Source organism: Doryrhamphus excisus, linkage group LG18 (genome assembly GCF_037039965.1).
Source record: "Doryrhamphus excisus strain RoL-2023G ecotype Guam linkage group LG18, RoL_Dexc_Guam_v1.1, whole genome shotgun sequence".
Classification (NCBI taxonomy): domain Eukaryota; kingdom Metazoa; phylum Chordata; class Actinopteri; order Syngnathiformes; family Syngnathidae; genus Doryrhamphus; species Doryrhamphus excisus.
In genome coordinates, this window is record NC_136374.1 from 2,291,595 (window position 1) to 2,306,825 (window position 15,231).

General features: G+C 39.4%; 1 protein-coding gene across 1 annotated transcript in view; it reads right to left on the reverse strand.

The window, feature by feature from the left end:
• LOC131105847 (protein polybromo-1) overlaps window positions 1-15,231 on the reverse strand; it is a 27,665-nt gene continuing 12,434 nt past the window's right edge. The window contains exons 12-28 of the mRNA XM_078798437.1: window positions 14,911-15,052; window positions 14,752-14,846; window positions 14,408-14,687; window positions 14,233-14,338; window positions 11,935-12,574; window positions 11,656-11,867; window positions 10,170-10,355; window positions 9,943-10,100; window positions 9,608-9,862; window positions 8,259-8,404; window positions 8,028-8,185; window positions 6,480-6,663; window positions 5,080-5,278; window positions 4,787-4,988; window positions 2,789-2,857; window positions 1,673-1,912; window positions 1-1,607 (exon numbers count right to left, since the gene is read on the reverse strand). Of these exons, the coding sequence (XP_078654563.1) occupies window positions 1,444-1,607; window positions 1,673-1,912; window positions 2,789-2,857; window positions 4,787-4,988; window positions 5,080-5,278; window positions 6,480-6,663; window positions 8,028-8,185; window positions 8,259-8,404; window positions 9,608-9,862; window positions 9,943-10,100; window positions 10,170-10,355; window positions 11,656-11,867; window positions 11,935-12,574; window positions 14,233-14,338; window positions 14,408-14,687; window positions 14,752-14,846; window positions 14,911-15,052 (3,436 nt within the window). The 3' untranslated portion in view covers window positions 1-1,443. The remainder of the gene's footprint in view (window positions 1,608-1,672; window positions 1,913-2,788; window positions 2,858-4,786; window positions 4,989-5,079; window positions 5,279-6,479; window positions 6,664-8,027; window positions 8,186-8,258; window positions 8,405-9,607; window positions 9,863-9,942; window positions 10,101-10,169; window positions 10,356-11,655; window positions 11,868-11,934; window positions 12,575-14,232; window positions 14,339-14,407; window positions 14,688-14,751; window positions 14,847-14,910; window positions 15,053-15,231) is intronic.

A 15,231-nucleotide genomic window follows, 5' to 3' on the forward strand; every position in this document is an offset into this window, starting at 1 on the left:
AAAATCTGAGTATTTTAATATTGCATCGTAACAGGCATTGCCTGACACAGCTATGAAAAGGGGGCCTTATGTGACTTTTGGCCTTTGGCAAAGGCAATATCACGACTTTATCGTAAATTTACTACTTTTTTTAATTTCAATTTACGACTTATTCTTGAAATCTGAGTATTTTAATATTGCATCGTAACAGGCATTGCCTGACAGAGCTATGAAAAGGGGGCCTTATGTGACCTTTGGCAAAGGCAATATCACGACTTTATCGTAAATTTGCGACTTTTTTTATTTAAATTTACGACTTATTTTTGAAATCTGAGTATTTTAATATTGCATCGTAACAGGCATTGCCTGACACAGCTATGAAAAGGGGACCTTATGTGACTTTTGGCCTTTGGCAAATGCAATATCACGAATTTATCGTAAATTTACTACTTTTTTAAATTTCAATTTACGACTTATTCTTGAAATCTGAGTATTTTAATATTGCATCGTAACAGGCATTGCCTGACACAGCTATGAAAAGGGGGCCTTATGTGACTTTTGGCCTTTGGCAAAGGCAATATCACGACTTTATCGTAAATTTACGACTTTTTTTATTTCAATTTACGACTTATTTTTGAAATCTGAGTATTTTAATATTGCATCGTAACAGGCATTGCCTGACACAGCTATGAAAAGGGGGCCTTATGTGACTTTTGGCCTTTGGCAAAGGCAATATCACGAATTTATCGTAAATTTACTACTTTTTTTAATTTCAATTTACGACTTATTCTTGAAATCTGAGTATTTTAATATTGCATCGTAACAGGCATTGCCTGACAGAGCTATGAAAAGGGGGCTTATGTGACCTTTGGCCTTTGGCAAAGGCAATATCACAACTTTATCGTAAATTTGCGACTTTTTTATTTCAATTTACGACTTATTCTTGAAATCTGAGTATTTTAATATTGCACTGTAACAGGCATTGCCTGACACAGCTATGAAAAGGGGGCCTTATGTGACCTTTGGCAAAGGCAATATCACGACTTTATCGTAAATTTGCGACTTTTTTAATTTAAATTTACGACTTATTTTTGAAATCTGAGTATTTTAATATTGCATCGTAACAGGCATTGCCTGACAGAGCTATGAAAAGGGGGCCTTATGTGACCTTTGGCAAAGGCAATATCACGACTTTATCGTAGATTTACGCCTTTTCTATTTCAATTGACGACTTTTTCTCGAAATCTGAGATGATTATGGTTTTTCAGCGTGGCGCTAATACTCGGTTGTACATCCAACACAGACATAACAATATTGCACTTGGAACAGCAGATGTGAAATGAAACCTTCCACCTGCCAACGCCAACACGAGAATGATGATGGGATGACACTTTTAGCGAGCGTAACCCCGTACCCGTCTCACAGGTGCGGGATCAGAGGCTCGGGGTACGACGTACGAGCATGCTACAGGTTGTGTGTGTAACGAATGTTCAGCGTGTCTCGGAGCATCAGGTCACGCAAGCGCCAAAGTGCGTCGGCCATGGTTTTGTGGGCTCCCTTGCTCTTCAGCCAGTGGGATGGTAGTCTGCTTTCCTGCTCTTTTGTCAAGCGCACGTCTTGTTTTTGAGCTGAAAATGCAAAAATGTGCATTAGAGTCATCGTTTTCGTGTATAAAAAAAAAAAAAAGACTGACCCGACAGTGTTTGGTCCCACTTGCTGACAGTCGAGGAGTCCGCAGTGAGGCCCTCGATGTAGCTGAGGTACGCCTCAGAGTGGAGGAGCCTCTGGGACTTCGCTGGCGGGGACACAAACAACGGAGATGAGGGCTGCTGGAGCGAGGCCTGGCCCGTCTGGATTTGTCCTGGGTATGGAGGGGGAGCCTGCTGCCCGGGACCCACCAAACCCATGGTTCCACCTCCTATCGCGTTGATGCCTGAGGACATTCCATATAAACACATGACACAGAACCGGATGCAATGACGTTAAAACCCATTCCTGAATCAACCCACGTTAATCACTTCAGTTTTCCGGAGTCATTGTTAAAGGTCCACTATTATGCAAATGTTTGTCCATAGAGACTGTTTACGACAGGGGTCTCAAACATGCGGCCCGCGGGCCAAATGTGGCCCGCAGGACACTAGTTTGAGGCCCCCGCCGTGATATGAAAGTTTAATGTTAGTTTGATATGGATGCTGTATGGTATCATGTACCCAGAAAAAATTATTACGTTTGATTCATGTTCATGTTAAAGGTTAAATAACTGTTAATAGTTATCCTCCCTATCCGTGTGGAAGTGGTAAGTTTTTGGCATCAAGGAGAAACCTTCATACCGCCTCTGAGTCCACCCTGTGTATACACCAGTGTTTCTCAAACTGTGGGGCGGCCCTACAGACCTACCAACATGTACAAATGTATAGTACTCAACATGGGGACACACGAAAAAAAATTCATGACAGAAAATGAGAAGCAGTAGTATACCCTCACCGCAATGTAATATCTTTTTTTAAGTAGGCTTCACTACACCTCATAAAATAAAGCCTGGCGCTCTGCCAGCTATCTATCAAAAAGCTGAAAAATGTGTCGCTTAAGTTAGCACTTTAGCTCACATAGCTATGCTAGTATTGTTGACATTTGTGTCCTGTTGTGTCGGGGGGGCTTCAAGCGGCGTGATGCGGTGGCGGTACTAACCGATCCTATAGGCAACACCAGGGGGCCATCTGCAATTCTGAGGGGTTACCTGACACAGGCCTCAAACTGGGATTAAGGGGTTGGGGTGGCACCACCCCTATCAGCGCCCCCACTGGGGTACCTGCTCTCGGCGACGTCTGATAGTGAGTCCTGTCGCGCTCCTGCTGCTCGGCTACCTTAGCTGCTCGCTCTGCAATGCGTCAAGGAAAACACGTGCATTATTAAGATGTCATCCATTTTGTAAATATGCAATTTGTAATGCAAAGCAGTGGTATATATAATAATAATAATAATATTGCCCCTCATCCACAATCCTTATGGGAGACATCTTTCTCTTTCCTGTGTGTTCTAAAGATAAGTTAACAAGTTAACATGATAAGATTAACGTGATAAGTGAATTTCCACAAAGTAGGATTTAACTAATCATAGTCAAAGCATTAAAAAAAAACGTGAAAAAAACATGAAGAAAATACACCCCAATAGTTACTTTTACACTCTTATTATTCTTTGTTTCCACCACATTGCGTATGCTGCACAACATTACATATGGCCGCCGCTAGCAAGCTACCAAGCTAACCCGTTAGCAAACTTTTTGACTCGCGGGCCGCATTGATATGACAAAATTTACTGGGGGGCAGACTGTATATTTTACACGTAACAGTCCACCTGGTATTATTGTATCTGTAAAATTGTCATGCAATCTGCTATTATTATTTATTATTTTATATTTATATTTAAATATTTTAAAAATAATAAAATATTATAATAATTACAATAAAATTAAAATAATAATTATTGTATTATTATGTAAAATATGCAAATATAATAATAATATTATATATAATTAATAAAATAATTAGCATTAATATAATAATTATAATAATCATAGTAGTTCTAATAATAATTATAATAATCTAATAATAATAATTATTATTATTATTATTATGTGCTTGTGTCCCTTTTTTCAGGAGCACTTTGTAAACAACAGACCATGTCAAAAAAGGAAATTGATAAAACCATCAAAAGGTTGGCTCAGGCCATGATGCCAGGTTGTATGTTGAGTTTAAATAAAATACTTTGGAAAGATTGGGCGGGCCGTATTCAAACACTTGGCGGGCCGGATGTGGCCCCCTGGCCGTAGTTTGCCCACCCCTGATCTAAACCCTTCTATACTTTATTCACAAGTGCAGTTTTATTAAAAAAGAAAATATATATCTATATAAAACATGTCCTGAGTTTAATTATTATTATTATTAAATTATTATAATTATTATTAGAACTATTATGATTATTATAATTATTATATTAATGCTAATTATTATATTATATATAATATGATTGTCATTTGCATATTTTACATAATAATAATATAATAATTATTATTTTAATTTTATTGTAATTATTATAATATTTTATTATTTTTAAAATATTTAAATATAAATATAAAATAATAAATAATAATAACAGATTGCATGACAATTTTACAGATACAATAATACCAGGTGGACTGTTACGTGTAAAATATATAGTCTGCCCCCCTGTAAATTTTGTCATATCAATGCGGCCCGCGAGTCAAAAAGTTTGCCCACCCCTGGTTTAGATTCAGTTCCACAGATGGCGCTAATGCACACGAACGCTGCTTGCCAACCGCCATTAAACAACAGAAGAAGAAAAACACCAGGAAGAAGAACGCACCCTGACAGATTGCCGTTTGAGCGGGTACAAGATACCTCAATCGGATTGGTTAAAGGAATATTCCATCCCTGTTCAATTCTTTCCGTTTGAGCAAATATACCAAATGCAATTGGAATATTTGAGTCCATATATTCATGGCGATTGACATAATATTTACAAATGATGAATCAATGTTAACTATAAAAAGTGATATTGGATAGTGGTTGAAAATCACTGACATAAGAGATGATACCAGAAAGCTAACACAAGAGGAAGGTTAAGGAAGTGTTTCAAACAAAGGACAAATATGCCAAACACTTGCCACTTAATAATAATTAATATTTTTTGACTTTGCTCAAAGAGTGTGAGTGTTTGTGAAATCCATGAAGCATAATGCAAAATCGGTATCGACGCCAATATCGAGCTCCTCCTACTTTCCCCTCACCTTCGTACTCTGCTTTCCTGGAACCTTCCAGGTTCCTCCACTCTGTGCCCACCAGGCGACTCAGCTCGCCGAAGGAGAAGTCGGGGTGCTGGGCTTTAATGACGGCGCGCATCTCGCTGCTGAACAGGATGTATCCGCTCATGTTGATCTTCCGCTTGGAGCCCTCCTTCTTGGAAAGACCCTTTAGAGATTTGGGTGTTGACTGTGCATACACAGGAGAGCGGATGGCACAAATGCTACGAGCTACACACGGACACTCTTCTTCTCCGACACGCGAACACGACAAGCCTGACCTGTGGCGGAGTGTAGCTCATTAAGTCCATTTCGCCACACATGGAGGGATGCATGCGAGGGAGCGAATGATCCAGCTCGCTGTCGTCGTCGCCGAGCTCCTCCAGCTCTTCGTCGGTCATGTCGGCAAACTTCGCTTCCAGTTCCTCGATTTTCCTGTCCAGCAGCGGCGATGGTTCCTTCTGAGGAGCGATGAGTTTTCTGTTTTACGAAAGATACAGACGTCAACGCATTCCTATACGCCATTCAATGACTTGAAGTGCATGAGAAACATCTCACTTTTGATGTGAGCTCAAACTACTAATTTACTCTTACATTCATTCTACATTGTAGCGTATTTCCACAGCATTTCAGTCCAGCTTCAGCTTCTGAACGACTCCTGTGTTTCATTCTGGCCTGCCGCATCATTTCATGAGTAACACATCACATTCTTCCCAGGCCGAGTGCCAACAAGACATTTTTTTTGTTCTGAACTGAAATCTGCTCACGTTATTAATCTTGCGAGATCTTGTGACACCTCTACTTGTTATAATGGATGACTTTAATTGATTAATTGAGAGCCCTAATAATAAATAAATGTCCAAAAGAACTGCACTCTTACATTCATTCTATATTGTAGCATATTTCCACAGCATTTCAGTCCAGCTTCAGCTTCTGAACGACTCCTGTGTTTCATTCTGGCCTGCCTGATCTTGTGACACCCCTACTTGTTATAATGGACGACTTTAATTGATTAATTGAGAGCCCTAATAATAAATAAATGTCCAAAAGAACTGCACTCTTACATTCATTCTACATTGTAGCGTATTTCCACAGCATTTCAGTCCAGCTTCAGCTTCTGAACGACTCCTGTGTTTCATTCTGGCCTGCCACATTATTTCATGAGAGTAACACATCAAATTCTTTTTTGCTACATGCATTTCTTTGTTGTTTTTCTTCAGTATAGTTATTGTTTCATAAAAAATATTTTTTTTTTTTTACCAAAATGTCAATGTGCCAAAGGCGGAAGTGAGAAATATATTTATTATCTTCCCAGGCCGAGTGCCAACAAGACATTTTTTTTGTTCTGAACTGAAATCTGCTCACGTTATTAATCTTGCGAGATCATGTGACACCTCTACTTGTTATAATGGATGACTTTAATTGATTAATTGAGAGCCCTAATAATAAATAAATGTCCAAAAGAACTGCACTCTTACATTCATTCTATATTGTAGCATATTTCCACAGCATTTCAGTCCAGCTTCAGCTTCTGAACGACTTTTTGTTCTGAACTGAAATCTGCTCACGTTATTAATCTTGCGAGAGCTTGTGACACCCCTACTTGTTATAATGGATGACTTCAATTGATTAATTGAGAGCCCTAATAATAAATAAATGTCCAAAAGAACTGCACCCTTACCTAAAATAGTAGATTTCATCCTCCACCACCTTTCCCGAGGATGAAAAGCGCTTGAGGCCTTTAAATCGCTTCATTTGCTTCTCGCTTTCGATGTAGCGACTCTCACATAGCAGAACATTTTCTTCAGGTACTTCAGTCGGCCGGCAAGACAGGTAGTCTTTGAAGGACGACACCACACACTTCCCTGTGAGACAAGAAACGTGCGTGAAGCAGACCACCAGGAACACAAATCAAGTTCTGAGAATGATACGATTATTTTGGGTTTTCGCAAAGTTTCCTGCTTCGGTGTGTGGCGGTGATCCACTCGGCTTCAGGCAGAAGTTAGAATTCAGTGCGCAGATGATGTTTAGTGCTTCAGTCCAAAGCAGTGGTCTCAAACACGCGACACTAGTTTGAGGCCCCCCGCCTTGATATGAAAGTTTAATGTTAGTGCGGCCCGCGCAAGTTTGATATGGATGCTGTATGGTATCATGTACCCAGAAAAAATTATTACGTTTGATTCATGTTCATGTTAAAGGTTAAATAACTGTTAATAGTTATCCTCCCTATCCGTGTGGAAGTGGTAAGTTTTTGGCTATTTAAGTTGAAAGGAAATAACTTGAAGGCTACCGTTTAGGTCGCTAGCTCTCTAGTTTGCGAGTTAGCATGTGTCTCAAGACCCTGCAGTTGCGCAATATGTTGTAAATAAAAAGAGTATAAATGTGACTATAGTCGTGTTTTGTCATGTCTACAGGGCTCTAATAATGCTTTGTTCATTTTAATCTGAAAAAATAATTTGTCTACCCACCAACTATATGTGCTTTCTTAAGTTTTTATTATTATTATTATATTTATTTATTTATTACTGATTGATTGATTTTTTTTATTATTGATTTGTTTATTTTTCATCTTATTTTGTGTAGAAAAATAAAAATTAAGATATTTGAGAACAGTAGAATGTTTTATCAGAGCTTTTATTGTAGAAAATCGGAACCAAAGCAAAGTTTATTCATTTTTCTGTTTTTAATAAATGCATTTTTTGGGTTTTTTTTTTAAAACCTGATGCGGCCCAGCCTCGCCCAGACCCTAGCTCCAATGGCCCCCAGGTAAATTGAGTTTGAGACCCCTGGTCCAAAGTATAAATAGAGCGAACTTAAATAAAAAATAAGCAAAGATGTCCAAAAATAGATCCACATTGAAATAGAAAACAAAGGAGTCAGTTTCAGAGGGGACCTATTATGCTTTTTTCCACTTTTCTGACCTGTAAATGTAGTTAGAATGTTGTATATTTTGTGTTAAACCATGCCAAAGTTTCAGATAATGAGGTTTGCGCATTTGGAAAAAAATTCGGGATGGTTCAAAATGCTCGGTTTCAAAAGGCGTGGTAAAAATGTTCCTTTGTGATGTCACAGAGGTGGCGGACTACCTTATATGGGCATGGCCGTAAGCCTGATAAGACCTAAGCCCTCCCCCAAGCTCTGCTACACTGTTTACAAAACAAGCTTTTGTCAATCTTCAGCCTTTTTTATCTTCCCTTGTCAATCAGAGAACTCATCCAACTCACTCTACCTGTGATGCAGGTCATGGGACACGCCTCTTCAAGGTTGCTGAGGAAAACCTCCTTCTTGTAGAACATTTTGGTGGGCTCATGCTCCGTCTCCTCTGGGTGGATGAAGATCGGACCGATAAAGTATCCGGCGTCGTCTCGCATCCACATCTTCTCAATCCTGGACGACAGAGCTTTGTGTTGGAGATGTAACGACGTTTTGATTCTGTTCCGCATTGATACGTTTACTCCACCTGCCCACTCGGTGGCGCACGAGTCCGTGAGAGCCGATGTAGACGAAGTCTCCCACTTTCAGCCACAGGTTGTTGTAGCAGAGCTGCTCGTAGTATTGGCATCCTGCTTCCCCGTTGGTCATCTCCAGTGGCACATCTTCCCTCTCCTGCAGGCACAAAATGTACGTTGTGGGACCATCGGTGGGGGGCAATTAAATTATACGCCCATAAAAAAAGTATTTTTTCTTATTTTTGACACGTGGCTCAATGCTTGACAAATGACATAAATGTGTAAAAATGGTGGGCTGGTTTAGCAGTGGTACATGCCTCCATGATCACATGCTGCCGCCAGTTCTTATGATCTTCCATAAATCAGGGGTGTCCAAACGTTTTCTAGCAAGGGCCACATCCTGAAAACTTTCTACCTAAATAAATAATCTTCCTAAATGTTCTTTTTGTAATATTATAACTTTATTCCAATAATATTACCTCAACCTAATTTTTCCAAAAATGACAACTTTATTTTGAGAGGCACAAAGAGGTGATGATGCAACTCCACAATAGAAGAGAGCATGTTTGGTGAAGTTTGAAGGCAAAAAACGGCTTGCATCTCTTCCATTGAAAAACTGTACATCCTCTGCAGCAACCAGGAAACAAAAAGGCATCAGGCCATATTACATGAAGGATGTTAAGCATTGAAGGGAAATTTTTATATATTTGTATATATTTGTATATTTGTTATATGTGTAAATAAATAGTTATTTTCATATTAAACAACCTTTCTGTGTGTTTATTATGTTGTGGCCTCATTGTTTAGACATTTTGGCTAAATATATTTTGTTTTGTTGAGAATTGGTATTTTGCGGAATGTTCTACTGCCAATTACTGAAAACGGGAAAAGGTAGACACTTATCTGTCTTGGTGTGTACCTTCCTGTGTGTGTTGAAAAATTATTCAAAATCATCAAAAAATGGCCAGTAACAAGAGGAACGGGTTATGAAAAATGGCTGAAATTGAATTACTTAATATTTAAACTCTATTAAAATTACATTATTTTTTCTCATAACAATACACGTTGATTATTATTCAAAATTGCGAGCTTTAGCACAAAGAATTCAACATTCAAGCACAAATTAAATCAATGAAATTAATTAAATGCAAACAAAATTAAAGCTAAATGAAAGATAAATTAAATTAAAAAGAGTTTTTATTTCTTCTTTCTTCTCTTCTTCTGTTTCAAATGTTGTCAACCTGCCTTCGGGGACTAAAAAGTGGATGCCCTGTCACTGTGTTTTGTACAGAATAAAATACATATGTAAATCTAAAAAGAATAATGTCCACTGTACTCTGGAAAAAAAACAGGGCTTTACCTTATCGATGATGCTACATTCTGTCACTTTGGTTTCATCTGTAATTTCCGTAGCTTTCTCTTCTTGTTTCAGGGCAAACATGGACGCCACGCGAACAACAGGCAGAGGCACTTCTCTTGGGACAAAGCGGACCGAGTTCAAGGGCATGGTCCACAGCTTGATCTTTTTGAAGGACTTGGACTTGGCGGAGTAGCGAGACTCACAGACGTAGACATCCTCCGCCTTGAAGCCTTCAGGGGACAGTTTGAAGTATTCCTAAAAAACCCCGCGGCAGATAGAACGGACACGGTCAGTGCATGCGAGGTCCATCGGACCGTGAGACACGGGACGTTTACCTTCACAAACATGACCACACATTTGCCTAAAATCTTGCTGAGGGGGGCTTTGTTATAATAGTCGCTCTTAAAAACTTCCTTCTCCAGGAACTTGCGTGTAGCGACGTGAAAGGTCTCATTGGGGCGGTAGAACCAGCAGCCGTAGAGCCACTTCTCACCTGAAATCAACAGTCTGATTTTTTCCACAACAAAAAGTGTGAAGTTCTTGCATGAAACGAGCGACTGACCGGTGGTGTCTTGCCACAGGCGTTCGATGTAGATGATGTGAGGCTGGAGGGTGGGCTCGGCGGGCTCCACGTAGACGTAGTCTCCGACGCAGTACATGCTGTCCTTGAAGCTGCAGTCTTGGCTGTACGTGCGCTGCGAGCTCGACTGCCACGATCCTCCGACGGATTCCTCCCTGCTCTCCGCTTCTGCACATTCACAGCTCGCAAAAGTCAGTGCAACCTTTTTGTTGCAGTCGATCTTCTAAAGGGGCCGTACCATTGAAAAGTAGGACAGTGTACGGCTTGTGTAGCGATACAGTGGTAAACTCATCACACAGCAACTTAACACTCAAAAGGGACGTAGAAAGCTTTAACTTAAATGCAATTTTTTTCATTTTAAATTTATATTGGTGCATATTTCTCGGGTATACTTTGAGTGTTAAGTTGCTGTGTGATGAATCAGGTGTTATTTTAGCTTGTGATTGGCTCCTACCAAAGAAAGAGCTACCATTTCGTCACAGTTTCATGAGCGGCACCACATTTAAACAATTTGTAGTAGTTCTGAAGTAAGGATATGTGTTAGAATAAAATGTAGATAGAATGAATATAGTGTTAGTTATCACCCTTATATCCATTTGCTTAGACAATAGAAAGAGTGTTTGAATGTGCTGAAGAAGAAACGTTCCCGTGACCCTGATCAGAGACCCCCAGCGACCCCTGGGTCCTGGAGGTGCCTGGATGCGGCAACGGCGACCCTGCAGATGCTCATGTTAATCCTTAAAGATAAGAACTCATAAAACAATAAAAGTAATTACTCTCACATTTACACACACACATAGACAAACAAATACAGCTCGTGCAACTGCCCCCCCCCTTTAGAGATGCACGACCATGTAGTAGGGACCCCCGAAAGAGAATAAAAAGAGAGGAGTGTGAACTGCATATTCAGAGTGGAGCTGCATGTCAGTGGGTATGTTGTTTCACTCTCCTCGCTGCGAGTAACTTTGAGTGTTATTGCCTGTCTCTTCTTATTTAAGTTTTTTTTAAGTGTCACAGGAGTTTGAACCTGACAATATGTAAGATATATAAGATTAGAATTTAGCCATAAATTAGCCATAGCCATAAGAGTTTGAAAAGTGCAAAAGTTTTGGGAGAGACCTCCATGGCGTCACACCAGCTGCTCAGAGCATGTGTCCGAATATAGTGCACACTGCTGGGCCACGCCAGACGGTTCCCTCCCCTCTATACTCTGGTTCTCCTGATAGTAGTGGTGGACAAACCAACAGGTACACTTGGTCTAATCCTAATTTGTTCCAGTCCTTCTTACCTCCAGGTGTGCACAAACTACACTTATATCTAAATTTAAAAAGTAGATTATTGATTATCGGTACCATATCGGTCTTGAGAAGCAGAAGGTTATCGTTTAAAAGATGTTGTGCATCTGGAGTTTGAATTGTAGATACTGTCCCCTCAGAAGATACACTGTCATAAATAAAAATGCAAATACCCATCTTCTCCTCCTCCCTCTTGATTTTGTCCTCCTCGACCTCTTTGGGGAGCTTTTCTTTCTTCTCCTTCTCCACGTCGTTGTGCAGATGTTTGGAGGTGTAGCTCAGAGCAGGCGACATCAAAATCTCTCCGTTCTTGCACAGCTCGTCCCGGATCCTGATGAAGAACTGCTGCAGCTCGACCGCATCTTCAAAGATCTCGGAGTCCGTCCTGCAATGGGCGAGAACGGCGGAAGAGAACGTTGTAGCTATGTGCACGGTACAGTACGGTTCCTGACCTGTTTAGATGTCTGGCTTGCTCCAGAACTTCAAACATGTGGTCCTGAAAGACGTCCAGCCTCATGTAGCATCCTCTGTCCACATTCCTACGAATGACCTCAAAAGTGAGCGCGGCCTTGTCGGGGTCGGCGCCGTCGGTGGCGGGAATCTCGGCAAGAGAATCGCTGTAGCAACGTCCCTCGTCGTCCTGGTGACCGAGCACGGAGACAAAGAGGCTGCGGAGAAGCTCCTGGATGAGGCGAGGCACGTCCGGCACGTAGGCGTCCTCGCCCCCTTCCAGGGCGTGCCTGGTCTCCAGCAGCACCCGGTGCAGGATGAGAGCGTCCCGGTAGATGAGAGACTCGGGCTCATTGTAGGTGCAGGCGTTGTTGAACATGAGCACCAGGTCCTCCACCAGCGCGTCCACATCCTGGTACTTATTAGCCAACATGTGGCTCTTGATCTTCTCCATGTCCACGGGCTTCTTGATGGCGATGTAGTAATCCGGCAGCTCGGCACGGGACGGAAGCCGCAGGAAGATGGTGCTGAGGCGGCGGCCGCGCTTGTCTGTGTAGTTCTTGACGGACTCGTACAGCTCGTTCAGCTTCTGCTGCAAGGGTGTCAGATATTTAGACTTCTTCAGACTGATGTTTGTCTTCCCTGTAATCACACAGATGGCAAATATTCCCAAAATATTCAATCAGTGCATCTAAAGCGGTGGATAGCGGAAGTCACAGATTCCATGAAAATATAGAATATATAATTCATATCTGACTTCATTTGGTGGTCGGTTTATGCATTATTTGTATGCATGCGCTTCTTCCTCGTTTCATTGACAGGATGCCTGAAGTTCCTTGAAAATGTATTTTACATATACAAAAAAAAAATTTAATAAATTAAATAAATAAATAAATGAAGGAATACAGAAATAAAAAAGTTTAAGAAAGATAATAAAAATAAAAATGACTTCAATAAAAGTAAAAAAATAAATAAAAAATAAACTAAAATGACTGAAACAAAAGTGTAAATAATAGCTTCACAAAGACTTAAATAAAAGAGTAAAAAAATTAACTAATATTGTTGAATTAGTTAAAATTAACTAAAACAAATGAATAATATTGAAATAAAAATATAAATGTCTTAAATAAAAGCGCAAAAAAACAACTACAATGGTTTAAACAAAAGTGCAAATAATATAAAAATAACAACATTTCAATAAAGCTGTAAAAAAAATAAAAATAACTAAGTGGATTTTAAAAAAAACTAAATTGACTTAAACAAAAATAAAAATGTCTTCGATAAACGTGCAAAACAAGACAACTATAATGACTTAAAATAAAAAACTGTTATTACTATTATTTACATAAACATTACAATAAACAAAAACATTTAACGACAAAATTGTAATAAAATTAATCAAAATAAATAAAAGTGCAAACAAATAAAAATAAGTGTCTTAAATAAGTGTAAATAAAAGTGCAAAAAAAACCTTAAATGACTGAAACAAAAGTGTAAATAATATAACAATAAAAATGTCCAAAAACAAACCAAATATAAATAACAACTTCAATAAAAGTGGAAACCCCCCCCCCACTTTAACAAGAGTAAATAATATTTTTCAAAAATATAAATGTCTTACGTAAAAGTGCAAAAAAAACAACTATAATGACTAATAAGAATAAGATTTTTTAATAAATTATAAAATGTAAAATGATTCAATAAAAGTGTAATAAAATAAACAAAATTAAATTAAATAAAAAATAAAATAATAAAATAAAAATGTCTTAAAGTAAAAAAAAATGCTTATGACCTAAATAAAAGTGTAAATAATACAAAATTTTATTTGACTGAAACAAAAGTAAAAAATAAATAAATAAAATAAACCAATAAATTTAAAAAATGACAAACACACAAAAAACACAAACTTATTTGAAGATTCAGGCATAGTATTACAAGGTCACAATTTTACAAGAATACATTTTAAACATTAGAATAATAAAGTCCTAATATTATGAGAAAAACATTGCCAAAAAAACAACCAAAAAAGCTAAAATATTAAAAAAATTAATTCATAATATTATGAGAAAAAAAGTTGCAATTTTTACGAGAATAAAGTTATAATGTTAGGAGAAAAAATTCACAAATTTGCGAAAATAAAATGAAAATATTTGGAGAATGAAGTCATAATATTGGAAAAAAAAGTTGCAATTTTAACAGAATAAAGTTCTATTATTATGAATAAAAAAAGTCCCAATTTGACCAAAGTATAGTTGAAATATTATGAGAATAAAGTCCTAATATCTGGTGAAGCCACCTACTTATTTTCATCTTGGAGGACACCGTGTCGTCCTCATCCGTCACTGGTCCCAGGTCCCTGCGTCTGTCTTTCATTATTTTCTCAAGCACGTCAGCATCATTGAAGACCTGCCACATCGAAATATAGCTCTAAATTCTCCGCTAAAGCCAAGGAAGTTGAACGTGAAAAGCGCTAACCTGCGAGCCCTCCTCATTGTAGTGTCGAGCGTTGCGGAACATCAGCTTCATGTCCTCCACCAAGGCGTCCTCCGTCTGGTACTTGTCAGAGCGGATGTTGTGCTCGATGGTCCTCAAGTCCATGGGCTCCAGGATGACCTTGTAGTAATCGGGGTAGTCCTTCTTGGAGGGCTTGACCATGAAGAGGTCGCACAGTCGCCGGCCGGTGACCGACTCCCGCGCTTCAGTCACGGCAGCCACCAGGGCTCTCATTCGATTTTTCTTCGTATTCTTCTTGTGACTGAATAACAAAGAGCCATCATGCACTTTGGAAGCCATTAAAAAAAGAAAGTGAGATTGTGTACCTTTTTCTCTTGGTGCTGCTGGTGTCGGAGGTGGCGGAGGAGAGCATGCTGTCCCCGTCGTCATCGTCTCGCTGGAGAAGCTCCTTCCGCTTCATCTAATCCGTACAAGATACATCATCCAACTAAAGCCAACATGGGAACATCAAGTGGAAGACCCACCTGCTGGATGTGCTGCAGTTTCAGGGCTCGCTTGTAGACGGACGAGTGAGGAACATTAGAACGTTTGGCGTTCTCCAACACCAGCGCCAGATCCGAGTCCATGTGCTCCACGCTCTCGTACTCATTGTTCTTCATCTTGTTCCTGCGGGGGAAGTAAGGGGGTCTCAGAAACAGTGTACTGCGGTCCGTGTGTGACGCCACGCCAAAATAGGGGGCTGTTGGCCAACATGGAGGCACCGTCATGACCTTGGTGTTTTGTTGGTTGGTGTTTATATATAATGTGTTAGCATATCAACATGGGTTGTGTGTATATATAACTTG